Source organism: Babylonia areolata, chromosome 19, assembly GCF_041734735.1.
Source record: "Babylonia areolata isolate BAREFJ2019XMU chromosome 19, ASM4173473v1, whole genome shotgun sequence".
Taxonomy (NCBI): domain Eukaryota; kingdom Metazoa; phylum Mollusca; class Gastropoda; order Neogastropoda; family Buccinidae; genus Babylonia; species Babylonia areolata.
This window is the reverse complement of record NC_134894.1, coordinates 31,659,249-31,676,611: the sequence shown is the minus strand read 5'-3', so window position 1 is coordinate 31,676,611 and position 17,363 is coordinate 31,659,249. Positions and strand designations below refer to the sequence as shown.

The 17,363-nt window shown below is 42.9% G+C and overlaps 1 protein-coding gene across 5 annotated transcripts in view; it reads left to right on the top strand.

Annotated features, from left to right (window-relative positions):
* The window catches only part of LOC143293632 (antiviral innate immune response receptor RIG-I-like), a 35,777-nt gene extending 18,662 nt beyond the window's left edge, over nt 1–17,115 (top strand). For all 5 annotated transcript variants that reach the window (XM_076604723.1, XM_076604722.1, XM_076604725.1 and 2 more), the window contains 10 exons: nt 1,394–1,556; nt 3,661–3,756; nt 4,729–4,898; nt 6,094–6,238; nt 7,050–7,135; nt 8,933–9,086; nt 10,722–10,889; nt 11,725–11,866; nt 12,584–12,831; nt 14,400–17,115. In XM_076604723.1, the coding sequence (XP_076460838.1) occupies nt 1,394–1,556; nt 3,661–3,756; nt 4,729–4,898; nt 6,094–6,238; nt 7,050–7,135; nt 8,933–9,086; nt 10,722–10,889; nt 11,725–11,866; nt 12,584–12,831; nt 14,400–14,653 (1,626 nt within the window). In that variant the 3' untranslated portion in view covers nt 14,654–17,115. The remainder of the gene's footprint in view (nt 1–1,393; nt 1,557–3,660; nt 3,757–4,728; nt 4,899–6,093; nt 6,239–7,049; nt 7,136–8,932; nt 9,087–10,721; nt 10,890–11,724; nt 11,867–12,583; nt 12,832–14,399) is intronic.
* Nucleotides 17,116–17,363: the final 248 nt, after the last annotated feature.

Below are 17,363 nucleotides of genomic sequence, written 5' to 3'. Positions count from 1 at the left end.
GCTACATGGCCGTCAAGCACTCCTCCGACAACAACCACAGTGGCGTCCTGCCCCTGGAACTCCCCCAGGTCAGCGCTGTGGATGAATGGAATGAATGGAGGGAATGATTGAATGAATGAATAGAATGCAGTGCTACATGGCTGTCAAGCACTCCACCTCCAGGGACCACAGGGGTCTCATGCCCCCGGAACTCCCTCAGGTCAGCGCTGTGGATGAATTGTTGACATCTTATTGCCCGCTTTTAAAATGTAAAGGGTATGTTTCTTGTTGCAAAATATCTGCACAATGGTACCTGTACAATAACATGCTTAAGGACAAAGCAAATGTGTATACAAGTGCACACACAAAACACAAGTTCTCCAACACAAAAGGGAGGCGTGGACCCTGACAGAAATGTAACACAGGAGAGGCGTGGACCCTGACAGAATTGTGACAGAGGGAGGGGTGGACCCTGACAGAATTGTAACAGAGGGGAGGCGTGGACCCTGACAGAATTGTAACAGAGGGGAGGGGTGGACCCTGACAGAATTGTGACAGAGGGGAGGGGTGGACCCTGACAGAATTGTAACAGAGGGGAGGGGTGGACCCTGACAGAATTGTGACAGAGGGGAGGGGTGGACCCTGACAGAATTGTAACAGAGGGGAGGCGTGGACCCTGACAGAATTGTAACAGAGGGGAGGCGTGGACCCTGACAGAATTGTAACAGAGGGGAGGGGTGGACCCTGACAGAATTGTAACAGAGGGGAGGGGTGGACCCTGACAGAATTGTAACAGAGGGGAGGCGTGGACCCTGACAGAATTGTGACAGAGGGGAGGCGTGGACCCCAACAGAAGCGTAACAGAAGGGGGGGGGGTGGACCTCCACAGAAGTGTAACAGAAGGGGGGTGCGGGTGTGGACCCAAACAGAAGTGTAACAGAAGGGGTGGACCCTGACAGAATTGAGGGGAGGTGTGGACCCCGAATGGAGGGGAGGTGTGGACCCTGACAGAATTGTAACAGAGGTGAGAGGTGGACCCTGACAGAAGTGTACACAGAAGGGAGATGGACCCCAACAGAAGTGTAACAGATGGAGGGGTGGACCTCAACGGAAGTGTAACAGAAAGGAGATGGACCCCAACAGAAGTGTAACAGAAGGGGGGTGGGGTGGACCCTGACAGAAGTGTAACAGAAAGGGGGAGGACCTCCACAGAAGTGTAACAGAAGGGGGGGGTGGACCTCCACAGAAGTGTAACAGAACGGAGGGTAGGGGTGGACTCCGACAGAAGTGTTACAGAAGGGGGGGGGGGGATGGACTTCAACAGAAGTGTAACATGAGGGAGGCGTGGACCTTGACAAAAATGTAACAGAAGGTGTATGTGTGTGGGGGTGGGGGTGGGGGGCGGTGCACACAGGTGTTGGGGCTGACAGCCTCGGTGGGCGTGGGGAAGGCGAAGAACCAGGAGCAGGCCCGGAGGCACATCCTGAAGCTGTGCGCCCATTTGGATGCCGAGCACATCTGCACCGTCACCGAGAACACAGAGCAGCTGGCCCGGTACTCTAACGATCCCAAATATGGTATGTGTCCATCCCCTACCCCCCCCCCCTGCCCCCCCCCCCATGTCTTCTTCCTCTGCCACCGCCAGTGTGGCAGTGATCACAGCTCACTGAGGACTGGAGGAGGGAGTGGAGGTTGGGGGGGGGGGGGGGGGGGGAGTCCCATTTGTGTTTTTTTTTGGTTGTTTTTTTATTTATTTATTTATTTATTTTTTTATTTATTCATTTTTGACTCACTTGTGTAAACAAAGTGAGTCTATGTTTTAACCCGGTGTTTGGTTGTCTGTGTGTGTGTCTGTGTCTGTGTGTTCGTGGTAAACTTTAACATTGCCATTTTCTTTGGAAATACTTTGTGTGCCAATACCAAAATTGGCTTTTAATATAGTATAAAAAAAAATCTTCACAGTCATACCAATAACAGGTTGTAAGTCTCCTGAATGAAGCCATATTTCCGAATCATTAACTGTTTATTTCGTTGAGACATGTTCTGAAATCAGAAAATTTTAAAAACCGCTTCCACTGAGTTTGGCCTACTAGAAGGTAGGTTGTGTTCAAAGATGACATGACCTCGTTTTTCTTGAAAACACTTACAGTGATAATAACTGCACCGTTGACGTGTTTACTGCATATAAATATTCTAAAGTGGACACTGAATTAACTGGAATGAATATAAAAGAAAAATTGAGTTGATCGTTTCTTTCAGCCCATTGTAGGCTGGTTTGTGCAGATCTACAGATCTACCATGTGTTGCAATTTGCTTGAAGCGATGACAACATCTTCACTGCTGAAATAAAAGAATAATCGAGATACAATAAAACACACAAAAAACATGATTTGAACAGCATTATTACATGCACTACAATCACATCTAGCCTTTGGGATTAGTCTGCTTGCTTCAGAACTGAACATGCATGGTTTGATCCCGCTCACATTCCTTTTTTTTAACGATTTTTTCTCCCAAGTTTATTTTATATATCATATTTAATACAGTGCACTTTTCTACAATTTTTTAAATCTCTTTTTTGTTTCCTCATTATTCCTTTACTGGATAAAGCGAGAAGCACAAATGTCTTGAAGGCTTTGCCTCTTGTTTTTTGTTGTTGTTGTTGTTTATTGTTGTTTGTTTGTTGTTGTGGGTTGTTTTTTTGTTTGGGTTTTTTTTGCTGCCCCATCATCTGCACTGTTTCAGTGTCATTACTCCCACCACACTGCTCATTCAGACTCCCTCACACAGCCAAACCCAGGTTCGTGTGCTGCAGTCTTGGCACCAGTATTTGATAGGGATTTATTGATGTTTGCTCACCAAGACTGGGAGGAAACCCTGATGCAGCATATGCTGGACAACACCTGCTACCCCTCTGCTGATGGCAATAATCACTGTCATGGAGCCAGACTGTGTGTAGACCAACGACAGTCCCCCTTGAATCTGCCAACATCAAAGGCCTTGACAGGAACTCGCACAAGCATGGATGTGGAGGGAGATGGAAACGAGGTCGCCATGAGAGCCAGGCATGAAAGCCCACAGATTATGGCTGTTTCAGCTGAGCTCAAACCATTTCCTACCTGGTGCTGAGTATGGCATGCTCAGTTCCTTACCACCTCAGCAGGTGCCTGTATCTGTCAGAACTGGTTAATGGCAAGACAGATAATGAAAGTAGTGCAGAAGTACAGCCTTGTTGTGATTCCAGTCTAGGTAGATTTCTCAAACTGTTCAGCAGTATCTTCCTCATGTGGAATTCTCAGTACAAAATACTGAAGATGTTTCAAATTTGTGGCTCTTTAAGTCTGTTTTTCGTGTTATATTGACTGATTCCACCACCAGCCATCTGCCCGGTCCTCCTCCTTTCAGTGCCATGTTCTTCAGTGTTGAAAGGGGCATTTGTTGTGTTGTGCATTTGTGTGTGTGCGTGTGTGTTTGTGTGTGTGTGTGTGTGTGTGTGTACATGCAAGTGTTTATGTATGGTGTGTGTGTGTGTGTTTGTGTGTGTGTGTGTTTGTGTGTGTGTGTGTGTGTGTGTGTGTGTGTGGTTTTGAGTTGTGCCCCATGTCTGTGTGTGTGGTTTCTAGTGTAATCACTTGTCTTATTGCATCTGCCACTCTCATGATTGTTTATGTATGATTGCAGAGCAACATTTATGTGGCAAAAGACCCAACGACCATTTCCAAGAGAAAATCGAGGACATCATGAAGACTATTGAAATGAAGATGGAAAAGTCGGAATGTGAGTGAGAACTGTTAACACTGATTTGTCTAGAGAAAAGACAAAGGACCAAACTTTCCCAATAGTCAGCAGAGAGAAAAAAAAAAAAAAATTAATAATAGATAAATACATAACACGAAATACAGCACCTCATCCGTGGCAAATTTCCTTTTTTTTATTATTATTATTATAATCCTCTGGTAAAAAAAAAGATGCAATGGTCAATGTCAGAGGCGTTTCCTAGGCATATGTGAATGGAACTGATTGCATTTGTAATTTTCTCTTCGCCCCCCTTTTTTTGTTGTTGTTGTTGGTTTTAGGTTGGTTTGGGTTTTTTTTTGGTGTGGCCCTGTGTGGTGGGCTGGTCTATAACCAACAGTGATATATAGATAAGCCTTTTTGGACTGTAACAGTAATATCATGGTTTTGACAATATGGTAAGCTGTTACTGTTACAGCTCTAGTCACCTGTGATGCCCATGACTTTTTCGCCACAGACTTCTTCTTCTGTGTTCGTGGGCTGCTACTCCCACATTCACTCGTATGCACGAGTGGGCTTTTACGTGTATGACTTTTTACCCCCGCCATGTAGGCAGCCATACTTTGTTTTCGGGGGGATGGGAGGGTGTATGCCGGTTATGTTCTTGTTTCCATAACCCACCATACGCTGACATGGATTACAGGATCTTTAGCATGTGTATTTGATCTTCTACATGCGTATTCACAGGAAGGGGGTTTAGGCACGAGCAGGTCTGTGCATGTGCTGACCTGGGAGATCGGAAAAATCTCCACCCTTTACCCACCAGGCGCCATGTCCGGGATTCAAAACTCTGAGACCCTCAGATTGAAAGTCCAATGTTTTAACCACCCACTCATTCATGCCACACTGATATCATATTGCAAGAGTTCAGCCAACGGGATTCGAACCCGAGACCCTCAGATTGAAAGTCCAGTGCTTTAACCACTCAGCTGTTGCACGCTGTCTTCCAAACAGACTTGTACCACGAGGACACCGAGGTGCTGAGGGAGAAGCTGAAGCTGAGGCCCCACGTGCGGGGCACCAGTCAGTACACTGGGTGGGTCTCTGAACTGTTCAAGACCATTGCCATGCTGGACGACGCTGAAGCTCGGCGCTTTATGGACTCTGCTCGGTGCATGCTGAAGGTATTCTTCTTCTTCTTTGTTCATGGGCTGCAACTCCCATGTTCACTTGTATGTACATGAGTAGGCTTCTATGTGCATGACCACTTTTACCCTGCCATGCAGGCAGCACACTCCATTTTTGGGGGTATGCATGCTGGGTATGTTCTTGTTTCCATAACCCACCAAATGCTGATGTGGATTACAGGATCTTTAACGTGCGTATTTGATTTTCTGCTTGCGTATACACACGAAGGGGGTTGAGGCACAAGCAGGTCTGCACATAATTATGTTGACCTGGGAAATCAGAAAAAATCTCCACCCTTTACCCACCAGGCGCTGTTACCGAGATTCGAACCCTGGACCCTCAGATTGAGAGTCCAACGCTTTAACCACTCAGCTATTGTGCCTGTCTGCTGAAGGTTTTTCTTCCCCTTTTATAAAAAAAAAAAAAAAATCTTTTTAACGGACTTGTATATTAAGTAAGGAGACATGCAAGGGGATACTTTCGGACATTTCACTTTCATTTCTGTTTTTCTTCTCAGCTGGCAGTCCAGACTTGTGTGGATGGATCAAAAAGCTCATGGAAAAGAATGAAACAGACTTTGCAGTACATTATTTTATTTTGAAAAATATATATGTATGGAAAAACAAAACAAGAAATAGGTATTTTCCAGTGATTTTGACTATTACATCGCTTGGGCAGTGTGGTATTGATATTGTAGAATTTACAAAGGCTGCACAGCCATCCCCATTTGAAACACAAAATGAAGGAAATCCAAGCAAAAGCTAAACATGAAACAAGGAAACAAAATACATTTGCCAACACATGCAAACACAGAGATGAATGCACGCAAGTTTGCCCATACATAAACACACACACACACACATACACACACTCTGTGTGTGTGTGTGTGTGTGTGTGTGTGTGTGTCTTTCTCTCTCTCTCTTTCTCTCTCTCTCTTTCTTTCTTTCTCTCTCTCTCTCTCTCTCACACACACACACACATGCTCACACACAATCATGTTTAAAATCACTTTAGTGAACTGACGTTAAATTAATGACCAACAGACGAACAAAAACCCTACCACAGCAGAATATGAAAATTTTAGTGTATTTGTCTTTCTTCTCCAGACCAGTGTCCTTTTTTTTCTTTTTTCCAGTTGTACATTTTTCTGAACTTTTCTCTTTCAGTTTTACACTTGCCTTAATGTTGCAGTTTTACAATGATTCATTGGTCCTCAATGATGAGTGCGAGACGCAAGAGGCGTTGACGTTTCTTCATCGTCAGTTGAACGAGCGGTACGATCCTTTGGGAAAACGTGTCACAGAGATGGATCGCTTCCTCAAGGAACTCTTTGACAGTATGTCTCTTGTGGATATTTTTAGAGTTTCAGTATGAAGGAGGTGTCAAAACGTGGGGACTGATCCATACGTGCTACACCACTTATGCTTTGGGGGAAAAAAGGAGCAGATGCTTGTGTTTTGCGTAAATCCAACACATTGTTCCGGTTTTTAGAAATCCTTTTTTTTTTTTTTATATCTATTCATTTATTATCCATGAAGGGTATTGGTAATTATTAATGAAAAGATTTTGTAGTTGTTTTTTTGTTTTTTTTTTAACTTGGTTTTAAAGATTTTATCTGATGTCAGTAACAGCATTTTACGATAGAAAAGAGAAGATGAAGAGAAGACTTACTTTAAGTTGAGATGAAAAAAAAAATCTCTTGCAGGGTGTGTTGTAGTCATTCTCACCAGCTGTCAGCCATCAGCTCTGTTTCTCAGTCTTTTCAGCCTTTGGTGTTTGTATCCATGCTTGTTTATCTCTGTGTGTGTCTGTGTGTGTGTCTGTGCATGCTTGTATGAGAGAGTCATTCTCTCTGTATACTTATTCACTTACTCCTGTTTTTGCTTACTTTATGTTATGGATGAAGTGATTGATTGACATGTTTCCACTTTCTTTTTTCATGCATTTGTTGTTGGGGTTTTTTTGTTTGTTTTTTTCAGGGAAATCTTTTTTTTTTCATCAGGGATGATTGGTCTGTACTGAATACATTCTTATTTTGTTGTGTCTGCAGTGTTTCATGTATTTGGCTGTGTTTGTTTTCATCTGTTAATGATTGTGTGCTGATGGTGTTCCACTTCCTTGTCATGAATCATCTGGCTTGGTTGCAGAGAATTTACCCTACCTGCAAGTGCTGAGCAGTCAACAGTTGGACACCAATCCGAAGCTCATCACTCTGGAGAAGCTCATCACTAAGGTACTCTTCATCGTGCTCAGTGTGCTGTCTTTCCTCCGCTAAGTGTGGTTGGGATTAAACATCTATCTCTCTGAAGGATGATGGGGGTGGTCGTCCAGTGGTTTTAGCTCTGGATTCTCGCCCGAGTGTCCTGAGATCAATCTATGGTTTTGGCACACCTAGAAGGAAATGATGGAGGTGTTTTTTTCCTATCTCCAAAGTTAACTTACTTGAATAAAGTTACACTTACAAATGCCTGAACCCCCTTCATGCGTATAACCATGCATAACATCTAATACACTTGTGAAAGGTCTTGTAATTTTTTTTAGCGTTTGGTGAATTAATGGAAACATGAAATACCCAGGATGCATCTGTTGAGTTGAGTGTTGTCTACAGATGACTGGGTGGAAGTGGAATGAGTGTTGATGAGTGACTGCCAGTGCTTGGTGTACATAAAGAATAGAACAGAGTCCAACACATGCAGTAAAAAAAACACAGGTAAGTATATGTGAGTATGTAGCAGAGGCAGCACAGCTTTTCAGGTTCTTACGAAAATAATGTCATCGGAAAGAAATGTTATTCATTTGCCTTAACCAGCTTTATCATGCATGTTTCTGTGCATGTAAATATACATGTATTTGTGGTGTGTGTGTTTGTGTCTGAACGTGCACATTTTTGACTCACTTGTGTAAACAAAGTGAGTCTATGTTTTAACCCGGTGTTCGGTTGTCTGTGTGTGTGTGTGTGTCCGTGTGTCTGTGTGTCCGTGGTAAACTTTAACATTGACATTTTCTCTGCAAATACTTTGTCAGTTGACACCAAATTTGGCATAAAAATAGGAAAAAATCAGTTCTTTCCAGTCATCTTCTTTAAAATAATATTGCACCTCTGGGATGGGCACAAAAAAAAATAAAAAAAGAAGCCTTATTTTATGCAAACTGCATTTACTGTTATATTTATATTTTTTGTATTCTCTTAACTTGGCACTTTGACCTTATTCTGACACAACAACAAGAGGAGTCATTATTATCATTTTTTTTGTTCAAACAGGAACTTCTTTTGCAAAGCATGGAAATTTTATTTATTTTGCAAACGTTTTGGTGCAGATAGTAAAAAAGGGAAATTATTCTGTAATTAATGCTAGGGGACTTAATTTATCACAAGTGAGTCTTGAAGGCCTTGCCTCTCTTGTATTGTATTGTTTTCTTCTTCTTTTTCTGCGTTCGTGGGCTGCAAACTCCCACATTCACTTGTGTGTACACGAGTGGGCTTCTCTGTGTATGACCGTTTTTACCCCGCCATGTAGGCAGGCATACTCAGTTTTTGGGGGTGTGCATGCTGGGTATATTCTTGTTTCCATAACCTACCGAATGCTGACATGGATTACAGGATCTTTAACATGCATATTTGATCTTCTGCTTGCGTATGCACATGAAGGGGGTTCAGGCACTAGCAGGTCTGCACATATGTTGACCTGGAGATCATAAAAATCTCTACCCTTTACACACCAAGCGCCGTTACTGAGATTCGAACCTGGGAACCTCAGATTGAAAAGTCCAACGCTTTAACCAATCAGCTGTTGCGCCTGTCAGTATTGTTTTCAAAACAGCATGCAAACTTGTGTGTGTTTGTATGAACATGCACATTTTTTTTTTTACATCGTTTTCTAGACAGCATGCAAACTTGTATGTGTGTGTGTATGTGTGTTTGTGAACATGCAGTTTTTTGTTTTATATCATTATCAAAACAGCATGCATACTTAGCCGACTCTAGGCAAGCAGGCTTTGTGACCAGCCCTCTGTTCTCATGTCTCTGCAGGCTTTCAGAACGGAGCCGGAGTCGAGAGCCATAGTGTTTGTGAAGACACGTGACCTGGTGTCCGCCCTTCTGAAGTGGATGCTGAGGAGGCCAGAGCTGAAGGCTCTGAAGCCCGGCAAGATGGTCGGCGCTGGACCTTCCACAGACAAAGGGGGTGAGTGCAGGGAGAGTGTCACATGAGTGGCTGGATATTTTGCCTTGTGCGTGCAGTTTGTGATGCTTCTGTTGAGTGGGGCGTTTGTTATGCGCATGTAGTTGGTGACTGAGTTTTAGGGAGGTGAGAATGTGCATGTATGAACGTTTTTCGGTAGTGCGGGCCGGGTTCTGGTGGCGACAGGATGATTTCTGAATCAGTTCTTTCCTTTTCCTCACTTTTCTACATTCCTGTTCCTATATTTCGTTTGCTCTGTTCTGTTTCTTATATATTTTCTCTCTTCTATGTTCGTAACCTGTCTTATGTTTTTGTCTCGTGTTGTTTACTGTATTGTTAAATAAAGTTTGGGTTTTCTTTTATTTATGCCTCCAAGTATTTGTTTTGTGTGAATCCCATGGTAGTGCTTGGCCATTGCTCCTTCTCACCCACTTTGGGTTTGTGACAGAGAGAGTGGATCAGGTGGACTTGCTTGCTGCCCATTATGCCCCTTGGCAAGTAGAGTATGAATGAGGAACTGCCTCTCTTCACGGAATGGTACTCCACATGTGCTTTAGGGTCTTTGAGTTCTCCTTTGACTGTTCTGCGTCATGTGTTCTTTGGCCTTCCTCTCTTCTTGTGCATAGTGAAGAGCTGTCTGGATGATGTGAAAGAATGAGGTGGAAAGGTGAGAGAAGTCTGAAGAGGTGTAGGTGGAGGGTGGGTAGCTGACACATTTGAGCACATGCAGTTACTTCTAAGCATGTATTTGTGTACTCAAACATGCACCTGAATGCATGTGCACATTTTCCATGTTTGCACTCAGAAATATACCGGCCTGAAACTTGTGACATCGATAAAGTTCTTATTCTGATTCTGATGAAAATATTTTGCAAACCACAGACTCATACTGTTACTGTTTAACTCTTTCACTGCCATAGGCGACTTTTGTTGACATTGAGGGGTCATGTTAAAAAGACCATTTTTCACATGGTACCAAAGCTTGACAGCTGCAGCCAGTTTTCCTACCACTAGAACAATGACTAACCTTTGCTCCCTGACCCAGTTTGAAGTGAACAAGTCCATTGTGTTGTTTTGACATGAACTGAAGCCCGTGACTGAGAGCATCATTTCGATAATGTTTGGCACTGGGGAGTGTTTTTCACACAGAAACTTGGCAGTGAAAGAGTTAAACTGGGCAAACATTCTTCTTGGCACAGCATATTTCTCTGTGTGAAATTCAGGCAGCATTCCCTGGGCAAACATTCTTCTTGGCACAGCATATTTCTCTGTGTGAAATTCAGGCAGCATTCCCTGGGGAAAGCATGTCGCCACAGTGCAGCACCCACCTTTTTCTTTCCATCTGCAAATGTAATTGCTTTCCTATCAAATTGGATGCTTTCTACAGAATGTTGCCAAGGATAACCCTTTTGTTGCTGTGGGTTCTTTTACATGCGCTAAGGGCATGCTGCACACGGGACCTCTGTTTGTCATCTCTTCCAAATAACTAGCGTCCAGACCACAATTCAAGGTCTATCGGAGGGGAAGAAAAATCTGGTGAGTATGGGATTCGATCCCATGTGTTCAGATTCTCTCGCTTCCAAGGCGGACGTATTACCACCAGGCCACCAGTCCCACTTACATGCGTGGTGTGGGCAGGTATGACGAAGAACCAGCAGGTGGATGTGATGGAGTTCTTCAGGATTGGGGACCACAAGGTGATGATCGCCACCTCAGTGGCCGAGGAGGGGCTGGACATACGCAAGTGCAACCTAGTCATCCGCTACAACCATGTCACCAATGAAATCGCCATGGTGCAAGCGCGAGGTAAGGCTGGCATCTTGGATGGAACTGTTGTATCAGACTTTTTTTTGTTGTTGTTGTTGTCACAACAGATTTCTTTGTGTGAAATTGGGGCTTCTGTCCCACCCTGGGGGAGAGTATGTTGCCATGGTTTTACACCATCGTTTTTGTTTATTTCTCTCTTCTTATTTTTTAAATTGATAATTGTCCAGGTTAGGTAAACAGGGTGGTGATGATTGTTCATGTCAGGTAAAAAAACAGGGCAGTGATAATTATTCTGATGGTTAAATAATGGGTCTAGCATGATTGCCTGGGTCAGGTAAACAGGTCAGTGATGATTGTCCAGGTCAGGTAAACAGGTCAGTGATGGTTGTCCAGGTCGGATAAACAGGTCAATGATGATTGTCCAGGTCATGTAAACAGGTCAGTGATGATTGTCCAGGTCAGGTAAACAGGTCAGTGATGATTGTCCAGGTCAGGTAAACAGGTCAGTGATGATTGTCCAGGTCAGGGTAAACAGGTCAATGATGATTGTCCAGGTCAGGTAAACAGGTCAATGATGATTGTCCAGGGCAGGTAAACAGGTCAGTGATGATTGTCCAGGTCGGGTAAACAGGTCAGTGATGATTGTCCAGGTCAGGTAAACAGGTCAATGATGGTTGTCCAGGTCAGGTAAACAGGTCCGTGATGATTGTCCAGGTCAGGTAAACAGGTCAGTGATGGTTGTCCAGGTCGGGTAAACAGGTCAATGATGGTTGTCCAGGTCAGGTAAACAGGTCCGTGATGATTGTCCAGGTCAGGTAAACAGGTCAGTGATGGTTGTCCAGGTCGGGTAAACAGGTCAATGATGATTGTCCAGGGCGGGCGCGTGCGACGAACAGTCAGTTCATGACGCTGGCCAGCCATGACAAGGGGGTGCAGGTGAAGGAGGAGGTCAACTTCATCCGGGAAATGATGATGCACGAGGCCATCAAGGAGCTGCAGTCGGAAATTGCAACAAAGTGAGACTGCTGCCATGCTCTGCCCCTAGGGCCTGTTGTTCTTGTCTGTTTTCTGCACTGTCAGACACTGTGCCAGTTAGCTTCTGTTGGGCATTTTGTGATGCACAGTGATGTATATTTATACATAAATACATACATGCACACACACTCACTCACACACACACACATGCACGCACGCATGTATGCATGCACGCACGCAAAACCAAATAAATCCATCAGCCTGAACATTCAGTTTGAGATGATGTGTTGAGTAAAAGAGAGACGCATAACTGCACGCCAGTCAGCAAAGAGAAATCTTCTCAGCATTCACCACAAACACCAAGGAATGGGCAGACAAATAGCAATTTTATTGTTCTTTCCACACGAACATCTGCCAACCATATGCAGTGCAATGGTTGCTAGTTTAAAGGACTGACATGTGATATTAATAATAATAGTATTAATAATGTGATTTATATAGCGCCTGTCCATGTAAAACATGCTCAGTTGTGCTGTACAATGTAAATATGGAAGTTTAAAACATGCATGTAAACACTGAAATGAAAAAAAGAAGAAAAACTTGCAATGTTACATGTATAGCCCTCTACAGTCAGCCAACCAAACACTCAAGCACAAAATTCATACACACACACACACACACACACACACACACAATCATCACACTCTTCATACATATCACATGACAAAAGCCTAATGATAATGAACCATCATATCCAGCCTTCGCAAGTTTCGCATGGAGCTGGACCAGATCCAGAAAGAGGAGAAAAGCAAGCGTGACGCAGAGCTGGCCGCCCGCCATGGGAAACAGCTCCGCCAAGGGGAGGTGATCTTCCGCTGCCGAAACTGTGACGCCTACGCCTTTGTCTCCTCCGACGTGAGAATGATTGAGAGCATGCACCGTGTCGTCACGGACCTGGAATACCGGAACCGGAACACCGAGCACGTGTCTCCTCCCCAAGAGTTTGGTCAGTACACTGTTTCCTGTGAAGTGGTTTTTTTTATATTTTGTTTTAGATGTTGATCACAGTGGTGCTGGTGTTCAGTTACGATGATATATTGTACTTATATGGTGAAATCTCCCCATAGATGGGCTCTAAGCACCTCTCATGAAACAGTACATTTATGTTTGTGCATTATACAACACAAGAAGACATAGAAGTGGACAACAAGATCAGTATCCACCAATACAGTACTACAAATTGCAGATATATGAATAATCACAGGAAAAAGGCACACAACACACACACACACACACACAAGCACACACATACACACACACACACACACACAAGCACACACACATACACACAAGCACACATGCTCAAGCACCAACCCACAAGCACACACACATACACACAAGCACACACGCTCAAGCACCAACCCACAAGCACACACACCACAGGAATACTACAGTGGAGGGGGGACAAGCATTTGGTTAGTGCAGTAGGTTTCCGAAAAAGAATGATTGTTTGGTTGTTGATGACAGTGGTGCTGGTGTTCAGTTATGTATCGAGCCATCTTTCTTCCTCAAGAATTTGGTCAGTACCATAGGATTCTATGAAGAGTGATTGTTAAGGTGTTGATAACAGTGGTGGTGTTGATGACAGTGGTGGTGTTGTTCAGTTACGTATCGAGCAAGTCTTTTCTCCTCAAGAATTTGATCACTACAGTAGGTTCCCTATGAAGAGTGATTGTTTCAGATGTTGATCACAGTGGTGGTGGTGTTCAGATGCCTGTCCAGCAGCATAACCTAACACGCTACTCAGGCCTTGAGCGCATGCATATAAATATATTTCTATTTATATACCTATCAGAGTGGATTTCTTCTAGAGGATTTTGCCAGAGGACAACACTTATGTTGTCAGAAGTTCTTTTTCATTGCTGCACATGGGACCTCAGTTTATCACCTCATCTGAATTTATTGATTGATATGGATACTTATATAGTGCCTATCCTCGGTCAGAGACCAAGCTCTAAGCACTTTACAAATACGGGTTCATTTGGACAATAGGCTGCCTACCTGGGTAGAGCCGACTAATGGCTGCCACTGGGCGCTCATCATTCGTTTCCTGTGTCATTCAATCAGATTTCAGGCGCGCACTTAGACATGAATGACTAGATGCACAGTTTGATTTTCAAGCCAAACTTGGGAGAAACTTGGGAATCAAACCCAAACTGGAATGGCAGGTAAGTGTTTTACCCATTCTGCTACCTACCTCTTCAAACAACAACAACACGATTACACCTGTTGCAGGAATGTCTTCAGCATTATGCCACCTACCTCTTCAAACAACAACAACAACAACATGATTACACCTGTTGCAGGAATGTCTTCAGCATTATGCCACCTACCTCTTCAAACAACAGCAACAACATGATTACACCTGTTGCAGGAATGTCTTCAGCATTGTGCCGCCTACCTCTTCAAACAACAACAACATGATTACACCTGTTGCAGGAATGTCTTCAGCATTATGCCACCTACCTCTTCAAACAAACAACAACAACAACAACATGATTACACCTGTTGCAGGGCAAATCCAGGTGAGGGGCCGAGTGTGCTGCAGGCAGTGTGGAGAGGACTGGGGCCCTGTGCTGCTGTTCCAGAAGGCCAAGTTCCCGGGCATCCGTCTGGAGGGCTTCCGGCTCATAGACGACCGCGGCCGCAAGGACATCCCCAAGAGGTGGAAGCAGACCAACTTCTTTGTGAGCAACCTGGAGCCAGAGGAGCTGACACGGTACAGACAGGATGCCATTGCTGTGGACTACGTGGACATTGGGGATTAGTTGTCAGATGTCTGTGCCTGTTGTGGACTACGTGGACATAGGGGATTAGTTGTCAGATGTCTGTGCCTGTTGTGGACTACGTAGAGATAGGGGATTAGTTGTCAGATGTCTATGCCTGTTGTGGACTACGTGGAGATAGGGGATTAGTTGTCAAATGTGGGTGCTGGTGCATTCCTTATTCATGCATCGGTGAGGAGAGAGGTGGAGTGTCAAGCACTGTGGGAATTTAGGGCCCGTTTTGAAGCTAGGTAGAATGAAAGTTATGCCGTTGCTATGCTGTACAGCACAACTGAGAATGCTTTACATGTAAAGGCGCTTTATAAATTGAATTACTATTGTTATTACGATTATTGTTATGAAAGAAGGGGAGTTAGGGAAGGGGGGGTAAGCTGTTTTTGGAGTGCAGGATTTATTTTGAAGCTATGTAGATTGAAAGTTGCACAGTTTATGAAATGATTGGGAGTTGGTGGTGGGTGTGGAGGGATGTTGGCTGCTTTGGAGTTTAGGATCCATTTTGAAGCTATGCAGAATGAAAGTTACTGGCCCCAAACAAACAGAAGTATCAGTTCTTTGTTTCTGTTCTTTCTGCATGTCAGATGACATACTGGCCAGTCGTTAAGTTTGAAAATGTTGCACTTTATGAAAAGAAAATTGCTTTTGAAATTACGCAGTTTATGAAAGATGGAGATTGGACAAAGCTTCAGGCTGTCTTGGAGTTCAGGGTACATTCTGTTGTTATGTTGAATGAAAGTCATGCTGTTTAATAACTTAAAAATTGCATCTATCATGATACCTTTTTTTTTTCATTGAAAGTTACGTGTTTAATTAAATTAAGATTGCGTTGGTTATCAGGAGCCATGCAGTTGTACAGTTTATGAAAATAAAAACCATATAGATTATGATGCAATTTTTAAAATTGAAAGTTCATGAAATAAAAATGACATTGAAAGTTATTGATTTATGAAATGAAAATTGCATTAAAAAAAAAAAAAAAGAAAGACAAAGGTTTTCCAAAATATTTTTCAGACTTTAAAAGAAAAATTCATGTTTGAATATTGATATATTGATAACGTTTTGTATGAGATTATTAAAAGAGAATGTGACAACTGTGTATCGGATCATATTGCTTGTAAATTCGTTTTTAATAATTGTATGATATTTTGTGCCTACTTTCTAATTGCAATCATTGCATGTGCATGAATTTACAGTACATAAGATTTATGTCAACCAAGAATTTTATGAATTTATATTGAATGACTATGATTCTCTTACATTGTTTCTCATTGTTTACCAATGAATCTTTACAACTCATTTCAGTATAGACCATTGTGTGAACTATTTCTTTAACTCTCTCCATACGAATGGCGAAAGAGACGACGTTAACAGCGTTTCTCCCCAATTACCACCATCAAAATATTACAAGCGGAAGGCTCTTACACTGAAGAGGTGAATGTTGACAAAGAATACCACAATTCTGACGACGGAAGCTAAAGGTTGGATCATTGAGACACCTACTGGACATCCGAGAGGTCTGTGTAGAGGAGAAGAGAGGACTGGTCGTACTGAGTGAGTTAATGGACAGTTGTGTTCTGTCATGATTGAAGAATATAATGGTGAAATCAGAATGGTCATTGTTTTTTACATTTTTGCCTTTCAGCACATCAAACATTTGCTTAATCAGCAGAATGAGTACACTTTCATCAGGCTTGTAGTGACTAAGCCTCACTTTCCGTGTGCTGCCAGTCATACGGTACAGTGATGGCCTTGTGGTAACACATCCACCTAGGAAGTGAGGGAATCTGAGTGCGCTGGTTTGAATCACAGCTCAGCCACCAATATTTTCTCCCCCTCCACTAGACCTTGAGTGGTTGAGACGATAAACCAAGGTCCCGTGTGCAGCATGCACTTAGCGCATGTAAAAGAACCCATGCCAAAAAAAGGGTTGTTCCTGGCAAAATTCTGTAGAAAAATTCACTTCGATAGGAAAAACAAATAAAACTGCACGCAGGAAAAAATACCAAAAAATGGGTGGTGCTGTAGTGTAGTGATGCGCTCTTCCTGGGGAGAGCAGCCCGAATTTCACACAGAGAAATCTGTTATGATAAAAAGAAAAACAAATGCAAATGCAAACACAGTGAATAAGATTACCTGCGCCTCTCTGTGATAAATAATTTTGATGTGATATGAACTCTGATTATTGTAACAGTTCATCATACATTTCTGTGCCATGCTATTGTGAGGAGACACGGCTTTATGATTTACATTTTTAAAACATGTTTTATGTGTTTGATATTTCACAATATAGCATTCGTTTTTGTGCATGTTTTGTTTATGAATATTTTCTTGTCACCATAAATTGATGGTGTTCGTGTGTAGCTCTTTTTCAGTGCTTGGCGTTGTTTGTCTTTCATGAAATGTAGGTTTGCACTGCACATGCTGCCATTAAAACTGAAAGAGAAGGAAATGTTCCTGCATTGTGTGTGCCTGACAGTATCTGTTTTAATCTTCCCTCAATCTGCCTTTGAAATGGTTATTGTCAAACATGTTCTCAACTCTTATTACATGATGATGAATGATGATGATGATTTTTATGACATATTGTTATATTTTCACACTTTTCTTACAATCCACAAAATTACCTTCCCCCCACCCCCACCAGTCCCCAGTCCCATGTATCTCTCTCTCTCTCTCCATCTTTCTCTCTTTTTTC